At 46.6% G+C, this 15,607-nt stretch overlaps 1 protein-coding gene across 1 annotated transcript in view; it reads left to right on the top strand.

Moving 5' to 3' along the window:
• CSMD2 (CUB and Sushi multiple domains 2) overlaps positions 1-15,607 on the top strand; it is a 972,861-nt gene that overhangs the window by 548,828 nt on the left and 408,426 nt on the right. The window contains 2 exon segments of the mRNA XM_006886423.1: positions 10,026-10,103; positions 15,248-15,335. Of these exon segments, the coding sequence (XP_006886485.1) occupies positions 10,026-10,103; positions 15,248-15,335 (166 nt within the window).

Below are 15,607 nucleotides of genomic sequence, written 5' to 3'. Positions count from 1 at the left end.
CAATTTATTCAACTGCTAGTGAAAAGTCAGCACCTGCATTCTTAGCAATAGTCATTGTCAGAATTTTGAGTGTTCTTTTCATTGTTTCTACATCAATTTTCTGCTCCTAATTAGCTTGAGTGAGAAATCTAAATCATCAAGATAAAGCACTCACTGCCTTTTTTCAGCAGTAGCTCATGTGGAACATAATGCATCCGAGTCTCTTTTCATTCTTTTATACATGATTTGTCCCACCAATCTGTAGCATAGCCACCACATCTGAAAGTGTTTCCACATGTTCATCTAATTTTTTTTCCACAATTGGAGGTGGTGTTATGTACCCTCAAATAGAAACTCAACTCATTGCTGAACCTTCAGCGGGTTTTCAGAGGCAGTTAATCTCACAGAAAAGTGCCTATTTTTTTCTCCCTGGGAGCAGCTGGTAGATTTGAACCACGTGCCTTTGGGTTCACAGTGCAGCTCCTTACCACTGGGCCGCCAGAGCTCTCTAGTTATTGTTGTGTGTGCCATCTAGTCAGAACTGACCCGTAGATAACTCTCCATTGGGTTTTTAGAGGCAGTAAATCTCACGGGAGGTAATTGCCCATCATTCTTCAGGTGAATGGAAGCTATTTGGCTTGGAGATTTGAAGCACCGCTTCTTAACTCTAGGCTACCAGAGCTTCCCAGTAGTAACATTTAAATGTTCAATGACATCTTGTTTCTCAATTTAAATCTTGTCACATTTTCTTTCTAAGAGTGTACTATCAATTTTCTTCACAGTGACCTCTCCAGCATTACCTAAGTCATGAAATGAAATGTTTTCAGGATTCAGTATCAAGCCCTCTTCTTCGAAACACTGTGCTTCCACTATCAATAGCTATGTTAGTCCTTTCTATGTCACCTAAACCTGAAGCTTTGACTATGATAACCTGGAAGAATCAACTTTTATTCTATTTGAAGTGAATTTTGAGTGCATTGTCAGCATTTCTGACCAAAGAAGGTAGTAAGCATCAGCAATTTCAAGAGTGAATACAATAAAATGAACACTGGGAAGTTTAAGTATCCAAGGAATTGCCATTTCTGGACTTTGGAGTTCCAGTCAAGGATAGTGAAATAGGATCTTGGCCATACCCCACACGTTCAATTTCTAATTCATTCTTCAGTGGTTTTCTACTCTTCCAAGCTTTGTGATTGCATCACAAATGATTTTGTTCATTTCTTTTTCACCACTTGCAAACTGAGAAAGCAGTGCCCTACATTCAGTCATTGCAGCATTAACACACGACATCACACTTTTCCTGATTTCTAAATTAACACTTTTGCAGAACTTCTGGACGCCTTCTCTCGTGATCAAGCCTGCCAGTAGAGTAGCTGTGGGGTGCCACCCTAGCCTCTTTGTGTGTGTATTGCCAACATACTGCTAAGTCTGATGCCAATAACATTTTATTTACATTTTTAAGTCAAATGATGTGACAACATCATTTTTGAGGCTTCCCAATCCTGTTAGTAATCACTATTACTCCCTTTTTGATTGGTTCCATGTTGTATTGCTAATTGAAAGCTCTGTGGTCCAACTCTACCAGCTGCTCTGGAGGAAAAATATCGTATCCTCCTGACGAGATTTAGAGTCTCACCCCCAGAAGGAGAGTTGCTATGAGTAGGAATTGACTTAACAGAGGAAAGTTTGGATTTGCAGTAAAGCTCTTCCCTTTAACTCTTGTGGTGGATTGATTTGTGTCTCCCAAGAGTCTTGATCCTGACACTGGTGAATGTAACCCTGTTTGGAAATTGGATTTTATTTGTTATGTTTATGAGGCTATTCAGTGTAGTATGTGTCCTAAACCTAATCACACTTCTGAGAGACACAGCAGAGCAGACACAGGGACAAGAGAACGCAGCATTCCCAAGGAATGCGAGGAGAAAAGGCTCTGCTCCTGTCGCCAGCAATTGTGAGACTTCTCGGAGAGCCAGTGCCTTGAATTCGGATTTCCAGCCTCTCAAACCGAGAACATAAATGGCTATTCTTAAAACACACCCACTTGTGGTATTCTTTTACAGTAGTGGTAAGAAGCTAAGACAGCACATAGTAATAATGACCAATACATTTTCTAGAAAGTCTGTACTTTGAAACATTAGAGCTTAACAGAATTTCACGTTTGATGAAACATGTAAAGAGCCAGTATTCTCTACATTGGCCCTATCAGAGAAAGGACTGTGTTAATCCAAGTATTTTTACAAGGTAGCCAGCATTCAGTGAGGTATGTACCCGGCAACACCGCAGGGGCAGGGTGCAGAATGAACAGTGAACATATTTTGTTTGTAGAAAAAAGGTGAGGAGAATTTCCCATTTTTATAAGATCACTGTCTAAAAAGTTTTAAAAGAGGTTCAAGGAGGTGAATCAGTGAACAGGACTCTAAGAAAAATACATGATTTTAGGGCATAAGTAGTTTACAGCATGGGGTAAATTAAGACACTGGAGAAACTTTCCCAAATGTAGACGCAAGATACACTAAGGGAGTGGGCATGGGGAGTGAGAGGGTGGTTCAGCCAGCAGAAAAGCCATGATGATGGATAGAAGGGCGTGATCCGGGTGAGTAAAGGGACTTGCCTTCGTGAGTGGGAGGTTGAACCCGCAGGGATAAGGAGAAGTTGCAGCTTCATCCGTTCCTCGACTCCCAGGTCTCTTGAGACAGGTTCGGCCTGCCTTTCCCCTCTCCCCCGCTTAGTCTTCCACTAGCTTAGTCCATAACTCATGCTGCACACTAGAGAGGCATTCGTATTGCCAGATTCTTTCAGCTAAATGTGTACCATGTGTCCCGCTAACCTTTACAACAGCGGGGAAATGTCTTGTAATTAACCAGAATATAAAGGAAAAGTGGAGCAGCCTGGCAGTCTCCTGTCGTCATTCTCATTCTCAAGAGAAAGATGTACCTAGTAAGATTTCCATCAACCAGTTAAAGATAGTACTCTTGGGAGTCCTGCATTTACTCACATACAATACATATGCATGTACACATGTGTGCACTCTTTTTTACATGTGCATTTATAGACATATATGCACATGTGAGTGGATGTGTACTTGTGGATGACCTTTTATAGACACAGATATATACGTATGCATAGACATGGGCACAGGCAGATGCATCAGATGATGTGCATTCAAGTGCAGACGGAGGCATAGAGTCAGTTCCAGGCACCACTTAATCTCCAGCTGCACTAATGGTTACAGAATCTTCTTTTGAAAGATCAGCTTCAGTGTACAACGTGAGCGTGTTATTTTTGGCACACTATCAGATGCAGCAGTCAGGAGATCAGGAGACATAGTGCATAGGACATGTCTACTGTCAGGGACCTCTTCAAATTACCGAAGAGCAGTGGTGTCAATTTGAAGAGTCAAGTGAGCCTGATTCAGACCATGGTGTTTTCAATCACTTGCTATGCATCTGAGAGCTGGACAATGGATAAAAATGACAGAAGAATTGATGACTTTAAATTGTAGTGTTGGAGAACAGTACTGAGTATCTCATAGACCAAAAGAACAAACAGATATGCCTTGGGAAAAGTGCAACCAGAGTGCTCTTTGGACACGAGGATGACAAAGCTTTGTCTTTTATACTTTGGGCATATTGTTTCAAGAAGCTATTCTTTGGAAGTGGACATCATGCTTAGAAAGGTGGAGGGGCAGTGAAAGAGGAACTCTCTCAACCAGAAGGAGTGACTGTAGCAAATCACTAGAGAAGCTGGACTTTATGAAGAAGAATGGGCATCAGAATTGGAGGAGTATTTATCAACAACGCGCATTATGCTGACAACACAATCTGCCTTGCTGAAAGTGAGGAGGACTTAAAATGCTTACTGCAGAAGATCAAAAACTACAGCTTTCAATCAAGATTACATCTCAATATCAAGAAAACAAAAATTCCTGGGCCCAGGTAGGTGGAGAGAAGATTGAAGTTGTCAAGGATTTAATTTTACTTGGATCCACAATCAACACCCATGGTAACAACAGTCAAGAAATCAGAATACGTGTTGCACTGGTAAAATCTGTTGTCAAAGACCTCTCCAGAGTTCTAAAGAGCAAGGATGTCAATTTAAAGACTAAGGTGCACCTGATTGTAAGTCATGGTATTTTCAGTTGCTTTCTATGCCTTTGAATAGTAGACTATGAAAAAAGTATGACAGAACAAAATTCAATACCTCTGTATTGGTGAGGAGTACTGAATATTCCACAGACTACCAAAAGAACAAACAAATTCATCTTGGAGTACGTGCAACCACAGTGGTCCTTAGAGGGAAGGATGGTGAAACTTCATCTCACATATTTTGGGCATGTTGTTAGGAGGGGTCAATTCTTTGAAATAGACATTATGCTCGGGGAGATGGAAGATCTGAGAAAGAGAGAAAGACCCTCAACAATATGGATTTGACAAGGACTGTAACAAGGAGCTTGAACATGTCAGAGATTGTGAAGATAGCACAGGGTAGGATAAGGTTCAAATCTGTTGTTCATAGGGTTGCTATGAGTCCTAGTCAACTTGAGGGTACATACAACTACAGTAACGTGATAGAAGCAAAGACTAGTCTATGCATGGGTTCCGAGGTCCGTCTAATGACCTTAGGATGCTCATAGGCAGCACGGAGTAAGCGCCACAACTTAAACCCAATCCCACACAGCTCTGTTCAAAATATCTGCAGACAGATTAAGAAATGCCTCTAACTTTTCTCTAACCACCTTACGCAACTCTGTCCTTTGTTAACTAGTTATTAACTGCTATGGAAGAGACTCTTAACTCCTCATGATCCTATACACAGTGGCACAAAATGCTACCCAGCCCTGTGCCCTTCTCATGATCAGTTGAGTATTAGACCATTGGGATACGTAAGATTTTTCACTGGTTTAATTTTGGAAGTAGATTTCCAGATCTTTACCCCTAGTCTGTCTTAGTCTGGAAGTTCTGCTAAAAGCTGTTCAGATTATAGCAACACACAAGCTTCCACTGGCAGATAGGTGGTGGCTGTACCTGACATGCACTGGCCAAGCATCAAAGCCTGTGTCTCCCAGTGTGGAAGCTGTGAATCCTACCACTGAACCACCAGTGACTCGTTGTCTAGTAATTAGCAGAAAGTGGAAGAGCAAGAACCCAAGGTAGTTCCTGCTTGGGAAGCATAATGGTATAATCCCATTGGATATTAAATAGTTAGCTAATTACATCAGAGAGTTGGACAATGACTAGGGAGGACAGAAGGAGAGTGGATGCTTTTGAGCTGTGGTGCTGGAGAAGGGTACTGAATGTACCATGGACTGCCAGGAAAACAAACAGATTCATCTTGGAGAGGATTAAACCAAGCTCCTCCTTGGAGGCAAGGATTCTGGGGCTTCGTCTGACATACTTTGGACATGTTGCCAGGAGGGACGGGTCCTTGGAGAGGGACATCATGCTTGGGAGGGTGGAGGGACAGCGCAGGAGGGGAAGACCCTCTATGAGATGGATTGATTCGGTGACTGGGGTAATCGGGATGGGTGTATCAGAGGCGGTGCGGTTGGCGCAGGATAGAGCAGGGTTTAGGGCTGTTGTGCATAGCGTCGCTATGAGTTGGAAATGACTTGATGGCACATAACAACAACAACAACAATTACATTTGGATAGTCCTTTTGGAGATGGAAGGAGTAGTCTAGAGGATGGACATAGAATTTAGGATTTCTTGCATGGCCTTATGTGAGACAGGGGAATACTTCCTTGATGCAGTCTTGAAAAGAGAGGGAGAAGGACTCCTTAGCAACATTTTCGTGCTTACCAGCATATCACAGTCCTCCAGCAGAGCCACAGGGAAGACCCAAACAGCATTCGCCCCTGAGGATGCCATCATGGGCACTAGACCCTTCCTCGTCCCTCTTCTTCTAGGGGAAATCAGGACTTGGAACAAGGTGATTGTGATTTCATCTCCTGTTTCTTAGCTAGGTGCCTTGAGGCATCTACCTGACTCCACCCTAAGTGGACTGCACTGGGCCACAGATCCACACACCCCATGCCTGCCCAGTGCGGGCTGTCACTGAGAAAAGCTCACCCTGTGCTCAGGCTGTGCTGGGTGTGCACCTGTTCTGGGGACAGTTGAAGCCGAGGGATTTTCCCCCCTCCCGCTGCACTGTATTAGCTCGGCTTGAATAATGCATGTTTCCCTACTAATGCCCTCTGTTTGATAATAGGTCCGCGTTAGTGTTCATTGGAAATTTTCCTGCTGGATACACATGGAGAGTAATGCACATTTATAAAAGGGTTTTGAATGCACGTTGGGAAGTAGCGACTCTGTGGTTGTAACTGAATTTTATCAGGCATTCAGCTTAAGACAGTGACTTGCTGAGAGACAAAGCCTTGAGGAGCTTTTGGAAGCAGGCTGGAGTGGGGCAGGGAGGAGACCACCCCCTTGTGCTTCTGATCACCGTGGGTTCCGGTTAGGGTTTGCTGTTTTATCTCAAGTACAGAGGAAATGCCTGCATTTTCAGGGCCTGAGTTGGGGAGGGGACAGATGCTGGGGACAGGTGACTATGCCCTTGGGATAGATTTGAGACAGTTTACAAGAAAGGAACCTGGGGCTTAACTGAATGCAGAGCTGCTTTTTGACTTTGTGATCTACAACCTGTCATTTAAACCCTTTTGAACTTCATTTTTATTATTTATCAAGTAGGTTTAATAATTTGAGTCCCTAGTGTACAGTTAACACCCTTGTCTGCTAGCCAGAAGTATGGAATGTTGAGTCTACTCAGAGGTGCCACAGAAGAAAGGTCTGGTGACCCCCCTCCTAAGAGTCAGTGTCTGGAGCGATCATGTCAGAGTCCATCGTGTGCTGTACTGTTAACCCAAAGGGTGCACTTCTCTGGAAGTTCGAATCCACCAGCAATTCTAAGGGAAAAATATGGGTATTCTCCTGCCTCTCAATTTACAGATATACAAACCCGATGGAGGGGCAGCTGTGAGTAGGTTTTGACTTGACAACAGTGCATGAGTAAGTGATGGGCTGATCACCTTGATTGCTGGGGGTTGGGGCGTGTGTGGTTGTACACGTGTGTTTGTGTATGTGAGAGAGAAAGAGAGACACACAGAGAATAACTATCAATCAATACTGTTGAAAAGACAAAAATGAAACTATTATTGAGGGTCCACAGTGCATCAGGCATAGGGGTGCAGAAGCATTGCGCGTACAGCAGTGAACAAAACAAAAAGGAAATGGGAAGGATCTTGTGTGAAAAACAATGGATTCGAACTTTGTAAATAAATCAGTATAAAAGAAAATTTAAAAAACAGTTAAAAAAGTCCGAGACTTCATGGAACTTAACATTTCACTGTGGGATGATGATAAAGTAACAAATGAGGTCATATGTTAGATGGTTTGGAAGATAAAGTAGGTAAGGGAGTAGAGAGAACTAGGCCAGGAGGGCAGTTTTACTTGGACTGGTCAGAAAATGCCTCCATGACCCTTGAGGGAAACAAGGAAGTGGATCTGAGGCTGGAACAAGCCTGTGTGTTAGAGGAGATACATGTGAGTGCAGGAGGTGATAGGGGGTAATTGGCCTGGACAGGTCATGGGGAGGCAGATGAGGTGGGCCCTCATGGGACCTTTTTTGCTTTTGCTCTAGGAGAGATGGGTTACTCTTGATGAGGTTTGAGCTAAGATGTAATATGGGCTGACTTCTATCCCAGCAGGCTCCCTTTGATCCTTGTGTTGAGAATAGTCTCCACAAGGTACAAGTGGGAGATGAAAGCCACATCTATAAGAGAAAAGTATCATAGGTTTAGGCCAGGGTGTTGACGTGGAGGTTATGAGAATTAGCTCTATATGGGATATATTTGAAAGGATTTGATGTTGGATCATGTGTGGAGGCAAGAGCTTGACTCTTGTCAAGGATGCTGATTTACAAAAGAACTTGTAAGTCACTTAACCTCGGCCCCAATAGGTCATAGTTATCCAGTCATAATTATTATGTTGGCGAGTATAAGTCTGAGTAGGACTTAGTCATCAGGAGGGGGCTTGGCCACATGAGTTTGGACATGTGTGCCAATGCATAAAACCAGAGGCGAGAGACCACAAGGACACTTAGAGGAGAAGACGTCAGACACTGAGCAGGAGTCCCAGGTACTGGGAACAGTTAGTTAACACTCTCACCTGCTAACCAAGCAGTTGGAAATTCAAATCCACCTGAAAGTGTTCAGAAGAAAGGCCTGATGAGCTCCTTTTCCAAAATCAGCCCTTGAAGACTAGATGGAGCCCCCTTCTGTAGTTACTTCGGCTCAGAATCAACTCAGAGGCAACTAACTGGTCTATGGGTGCTTGTCCCTAAGGAGGTAGATGGAGTCAGAGCAAAGACCTCTTGGTGTATGGAGTTCTGGTTCTAGCATCCTTGGTGTACTATTTGGTAAAGGCCTGGTGAACTGTGGCCAGCTCTGCAGTGTCAAAGTCAAGGTGAATTCAACCCAACAGGCAGTCCACCTGATCTAGGCACTGTCTCCTAGTGACTTCAGAGATTTAGTTTCTCCTGCTGGAGGCAGACTAGGCCTCTGCACATCTGTCCAAATTAAAGGGTCAGTGGAAGAGAGGAAGACCCTCAATGAGATGGTTTGATGCACGGTGATGCAATAGTGAGCTTGAGCTCAGCAAAGATGTTTAGGGCTGTTGTACATAGGGGCGCTATGAGTCAGAGCAGCTCGACATCACTTAACAACAACAATAACATTCTTTCACACATGCACACAATGAAAGGTCCACCTCGGCTCCACATCTCCACATCCTATAAATCCTTACACTGGCTTTACCACTACCTCGTGATTAAGACCAACTTGTGCTTTCCTGGTCCTTTCGCTTGATAAACATGTGTCCAGAAATAGGTCCTAACACCTGTGGCAGCTTGCATGTTGCTATGATGCTAGTTACTACATGCAGGTCAGCTGGCAGTCAGTCTTGGCTTCTTCAAGACCTGCTTCATGTCTGGGTAGGTAGATTGATCAAGGTTGGGTTCAACTAGGCCCATTGGCTCTGCTCCATATGTCTTTGATCCTGCTAGGAACAATCATGTCCTCTCACAATTCAGAGGCAAAAGAGAACAAACTTAATCTTGCAGTTGCTTTTTAAGCCTGTGGGCATATGAAGCCTTTCAGAATCCCAAGGGTGAAGATCCCAATGGCCAAGCCCAAGGCCAAGGGGAAGAATAGCACTCCACCAACCACTGTAATGGGGAGAACTGTAGTTACATTGCAGAAGATGTGGCTACGGGAAGGTTTGAAAACACAGGCCATAATCTAATCTACCACCCCTAGTCAAGACTGGTTAAGGAAATGGGCAGGGCTGAATCTGCAGGGGAATCCTGGGTGGTGCAGACGGTGAAGGCACGTAGTTATTAGAGTTCAAGTTCACCCAGAGGCCTGCTGATCTCCTGCTGACAAAATCAGCTGTAGAAAACTTTATGGGCCCTATTCTGTGCTGACACACGTGGAGCCATGATGAGTTGGAGTCAACTCTTTGGCAACTGGTTTCTGAGGAAATCTGCTGAGGGCTGCAGGGAGCATACATTAGATGCTCAGGAGAAAATGCTAAGAAGACAACCGAATTCAGTAACGATGTCTCAAAGGGAGCTCTGGTGGCTTAGTGATGAGGAATTCCATTGGCAACCAAAAGGCAGGCTGTTCAAATCCATCAGCTGCTTCTCAGGAGCAAGATGGGTAGTCTCCTCTCTTGTAATTTACTGTCCCTAAAAACCCAATGGAGGGTCAGCTATGTGTCCATTCCAGCACCATGTTACACAACAACAACAACAATGAAGTCACAGACATCTGTGAGAAGCCGTGGAGACTCGGAACTTCGCAGGCTCACCCAGTGGGAAACTATCTAGTCTGCTTTCCCCAGACACCCAGCTGTTCTCCACGTGTGAGACCCTACTTGATGTGGACACTGCCCCACCCGGAGATGCACCGTACAAGTGTCCCAAACCAAGAAAGGGGTATCAGCTAGATCACGCAACACATTAAACTGTTTTCCTCTTGCTTTCTTTCTAGTCAAGAAGCAGATTGAGTTGAAGTCCCGAGGCGTGAAGCTGATGCCCAGCAAAGATAATAACCAGAAGACATCTGTGTGTAAGTGTCCGCCCGCCTGCCTGCCCACCGGCCGGCCTCTCCCTCGCGGGCAGCACCGCCGGCGCTGTGGCTCGGGGAGGCCAGGTGATGCTGTGATGACTTCCCTTCCACCTGCTTCCCTCCATCCGGGGCTGTGCGCGAGGACCGGCTGGCCTGCGGCCCAGAGCAGCCCTGGGGCCTGTCCGTGCCGCCGCCACCTCCTCCCACCGCCCTCCGTTTCCTCTCGCCCCCACTTCCCATTCTAACTGCAGTCCAGGGAGCCATTACTCTACATTTCTCTCTTTATTTTTTTCCTTTTTAATCACTTTCACCTGCTAAGATAGTCCGCTCCTCTTCTGGAGCCAAGAACCTTGGGCTGTGATCTCAGGGGCTCCAGCTTCCTCATCTCAGCCCCTAAGGCTGGGCTGGGAGGGTGAGGGAGGGAAATTCCCCCTCCGGGACCTGGTCACCTCCTCCAGGTGCCCTGGACCTGGCTAGGCCAAGAGGAGGCACTGGAGACCTGAGGGGAACTTCCAGCAATGGGTGGGACTCGGGGCTCTCTGCTCCCAGAAGGCTATGTCTGCAGAAAAACGTATCTGCTGCCACTGTCTGGAAGATTAAAAGGAGCTTAGTGTGAGGGAATATTCTGGAATGTGTCCAGAGAAGCACCTGATGCAAGCCTGTGCATTGAAGGGGTTCCTGAGCTTAGCCAAAGAAGAGGTTTGAAAGTGTCTGAAAACACAGTTTTCAAGATAACTCTTGCTTTCATGCTGGGGTAAGGAAATGTAGGGAACTTTCTTCGGTCCCCAGATGATTGGCTTTCCAATCTTGGCTTTTCCTTCCCTTCTTGTCTCTTTCTGCTTCTCCTTTGCTTCTCTTTATGTGCTTTTCTCCCTCTTTATGTGCTTCTCTCCATCTTTCTCCTCACCATCCCCCTTCTCCCTCTGCTCCTGTGTCTGTGTCTGACTTGCTTCTCCTGAGCCCTCACCTCCTGCCTCCTCACCTCCACTTGCTCCCTTTCCTGCAATGTTAGAACTACACTGAGCAGAAACCACCAGTAGTCCCAGAGCTCTGGGAAGATGTGTGTGAAGAAACTGCAGTCGTCAAAGAGACAGTTTGGCACAGAGGCCCACGCTACATTGGGGCTGTGGGTAAGAACTCTCTTCTGGTCTTTCAAGACCTTAAATTAGACACTGGACAGTTGGATCCAGCTCAGAGCCAGAGTATCTCTAGAAAGCTGGATGGCAGAGGGCAGCCAAGAGAGCTCCCTTCTGTAGGGTCTTTCCTGGGAGGTGGAATGTGCAGCCAGAAGGGTTGAAGGTCAGGCCAGGAATCTGCAGAGAAAGCTAGAGCCTGGGCCCTGAGCCTCACGGTCTCTGTGGTCACTGGAGACCAGATGAACTGAGGCATGAGTGCTTCATTCTGGAGTTGCCCTGGAGCCAAAGCCATATCTCAAGGAAATAGCCCTGGTGTGGATGGTCTTTATCCAGCTGTGTCCTCAGGTAGCCCTGTTCCTCAAGGCACTCAGCTGTCAGATTTTTAGCTATAGAATGCAAGTCTATCTATTCTACTTTCTTCCAGAATCTAGCACTGGCCTTCTTAACTTAGGAGGTCTGTGAGCTTGCTGAAAAAGTGAGGTGTGGAATTACGGGTGCATTTTCATGGGTTGAAGGGATATCCATGGTTTTCATGACAGAGATGTTAAATGTTCAGAACTGCCGCAGAAAAAGTGAAGAAGCCATATTCCAATGCAGTCGTGCAGGAAATCTTTGGGGGGGGGGAATAGAGTTTGCTACCAGTGAGACACTGGTCTCTGTTCTGGACTGTCCCACAGAGGAATGGGTGTGTAGCCCCAGTGACCTTGGAGGCAGGTGGCCCACTTTCCTGTTAGTGTCTGGCCTTTGTGTCAGGACCAGATTTCCTGTGGGCAGGTGTCCTTAACCCCAGGGAAGGGATGGAGCGAGTGGATGTCTCCTTATCCCACTCATACTCTTCATCAGCCTGTTCATGGACTTGTTGCCTTGGCCCTCAAGTTGACCACCCATATGTCTGTGCCTCTGGACAGAAGTCACTGCCTTTCTGAGTGTATTTTGGCTATTTTTTCACCATAAGGGCTCGAGTAAAGATCACCCTCCCTTTTCTTCTCTCTTCAGCCAACAGCAAAATTAACACTTTAAGCATAAGCAACTGGTTTTAAATAGGCAGTGAAGGCTGGAGTGAAAGAAGGGGAAGGGAAAACCCTCCCTTGCATCCATAATTTAGACTGTAAACTGTTCACTCAGAATTAAGTTTGCTCGTTTCCTGGGAAACCTTGAAGGTGCACAGGGGAATGCCGTCGCCTGCTCAGTCCTCCACAGGGAACAGGGCACTGAGGGTGTGGGCTGCGTCACCGACGGGGTTGGTAATGATGGGGTTGCATGGTGCCTGCGCCTCACTGTGGTCTGGCAGATGAAAGCAGAGGCAGCAGGGTCTCCTCGATGAGTCAGAGGCTATGTTCCGTGGGTGGGCTTTGCCATGGTCTCTCCATTTTAGCCCAGCCTATCCTTATCCGCCAGCTGTTCACTCTGTCTGCTTACTGCTGTTAATGTCAACCAGGAGGGCAAAGGAAGGGAACAGGAAATTGCTTGTGTTCTCAATGTGCTCCAAGGGACAGTGGCTCCCATTTGTGGTCATCGGGGTTGTTGAGGTGAGTGTGGGACTTAGACAGTCTTGAATAAACAGGACTTAACGAAGGTAGGTACCTAGCTTGAAAATCATCTGTAGGGACAGCTCACTGTGGGGTTGTAAGAGGGACTGGTGTACCAGGCACCAGCCCGTGAACCAGCAAGTACAGCTCAGGACTGTCAACCTCAGCTCCTTAGAATGGCACTTTCTCGACTGCTACATTCCTCCAAGGTTCCCGAGGCCCAAGTACCTTCTTCTTGGGATGTTTCCTTCCTGTTATTTGCAAAATACTGTGGCTCCAAGGAGGCAGGATGTGAGCTTGTTCTGCTCTGAAGGGGGAGAGACTTCCATCTTCATTTTGGGCTCTAAGGGCCCGGGACTGGTAGAAACAGTGGCTCTACCACTGAGTTCAGGATGGAGGGGGAGTTGTCTTGGAGGGAGGTTTGGCAAGGAAGAGGATGGGAGTGGGGGTGAGGGTTTCAGTGGCAGTGACTGGCTGCAACTTGTGTTGGAGAAAGGAAGGCTTGCTCAGGTGACCTCAGGCTTATTGCCCCCACTACCAAGTGGAGACAGTACAGCCGAGAAGACGCCTGGTATCTGACCGGAGTATATGGTCTGTTCACATCTCCAGGTTCCCTTGGCCACCCTTGTCTTGGGCTTACCTGGAGATTGAACTGGGTTTATACTGCACAATTCAAAGAATCTCATGTGAAACTCCCTGTGTTCTCTTCTCCCTTTGGACCACTCACATCCTCATTGCTATCCAGGCCTAAAACATCCTCGTCCCTCTCTCCCCAGTGCGCACATCTTCCGTGAATTGTGGTGAGCCTATTCTTGCCCTGTTGCCCATGTCCTACCTGTTCCCATCCCTACTACTAAGCTCTTATCCAGTATTTGGATGGTGACGCAACTAAACTTCACTTGCCTCCCAGTCCTCCTGTCAGCAATTCTCCTTCTCCCGACTCTCCAGTGTACCCTTCCCCATTGTTTTTATAATCAAACTTGAGTGCTTTCTAATTCTGGCCTCTGAGACGTCACCTTCCACTCCTCCTCATCAAAGTCGTCTTCCCTCCCACTCAGGTCACACTACGCAACCACTTGTTCTAGATTCATTTCCCGCCATGGCTTCTAGGCTCATCCTCTGCCTGAAATGCTATATTCCCTCATTTCCCTGTATCCCAATTCTAGTATGTTTTTCATTTCTTTTTACAAGGGCCATATTTAATGTCTCCTTCCCCAAACAACCTTTCACACCTCTCGCGGGTGTCCAGGGTCTGTCGTTCCTCTGGCTATTCCTGTGGTTCACCTTTCACTTGACACATCACCTCCCCCAACATGGTTCAGCAGTTTATGGCTGTGCTTCGTCTCCCCACTCACATGAGAGCTCCTTGAGGACAGTGGCCTTTTCTGACTACCCTTAGCATCTCCCATGGTGCCCAAAATAGGGCCTTGTACATAGTAGGTGCTCAGTTAATGCTTGCTGTGTCCCATGAGTAACTGAGTTAGTGATGGAACTCTGCGCCCATATTATGGGCCACTGAATGGGGAGGCAAATGTACAAACTCGAGGGAACATTATTCCAGACTCTCATCCTCTTTCCAGAGGTCACTGTTGGGATGTGGGGACTCGTGAGTCTGTGAGCCGAGCTCTTCTTGCAAGGTTATCTTCCCATTCCCAGCCTGTGTTACCCCCAAAGGCAGAAATATATGCATCTCAAGAACAATGAATGGGACAGTCGGGGAGTGGAGGGAACTTTCGCCACTATTTCACTTCAGACAGACGAAAACTGCATATATCTGCTGCTCCCTGACAAAGATGCTTTAGCCAAGATGACTGTGTATGTATATGGTTGTGCTAAACAGGACTCAGTTGGCAAGTGTCGGAATGTCACACCACCCCAAGGTGCCACCACTATTCTCCACTCTTGGGGGTGGCATCGAGTGTGAGATATTCTGGTTTCTATTTACTCTGGCTTGAGAAATATCTGATGGGAAAATGTTTCTCAGCAGAAATATCCAAGTGTGAGCAAACTGCCCTGTCTTGAACTTCTGACTACAGCTTTCTCTTGCATTCTCTACTGTTTCTGATCACACATCCACCTTTTATTTAACTTTCTTTGAGTCATTTCTCCATTCGGGGCTGAAGTTGGGGGGCTCATCTCATCTAGAGTCACCATTCCCAGATCTGAAGCACAGGATGGGGAGGTCACCAGGGGGACAGGCGGGACTGTGGCCGCTGATGTGGGTGGTTTATGGGGTGGGGTGCTTGTCTCAGAATCCACACGCTCTTGATGAATTTCATTTGGAAATGACTTGCCAAGAAATTTGTCAAAAGCCTCCCTGACCAGGCACACTCAGGCACATCCACCCAACAGCCCAGGCCGCCCCAGGGGAGCAGGCCCCCTTTCTGTCTGTGTCCACCACCCACCTTGACACTTTGCCCCAGCTGGTGCTTGCCTGTGACTATCCATCTCTGTATTGTGCTGTTTTTTTGCCTTGTAGTAACTCAGGTTGGTGTGTCCCAAGGGCATAATATGTGTCCAGATCCTGGCATACCCGAAAGGGGCAAAAGACTAGGCTCGGATTTCAGGTAAGATTATTTGGGGGAACATCTTGACTGCATGAAGGGTGGGATGGCCGGGCTGGGAGAAGGCAGGAACTGGCCTTTCTGGAGGGATAGAGAGGACGATGTGGTCATGGGAGCAGACGATGAATGTTGCTAGCCTATGTCCTTTCCCATTCCTGGTCTAGATTTGGGGGCAGTCCCTCTGTTTTAAGGGGGGGAGGTTGTAAAGTCTCACTGGTACTTGGTGGGGCTGACACATTAGCAGGCAGCCCACGCTGCCAACAAGCTCAGGGACC

The sequence above is a fragment of the Elephantulus edwardii genome, unplaced genomic scaffold (assembly GCF_000299155.1).
Source record: "Elephantulus edwardii isolate Elephantulus edwardi_28Jun2011 unplaced genomic scaffold, EleEdw1.0 scaffold00049, whole genome shotgun sequence".
NCBI classification, from domain to species: Eukaryota; Metazoa; Chordata; class Mammalia; order Macroscelidea; family Macroscelididae; genus Elephantulus; species Elephantulus edwardii.
The sequence above is the reverse complement of the archived record's forward strand: the minus strand, read 5'-3'. Positions and strand labels throughout refer to the sequence as shown.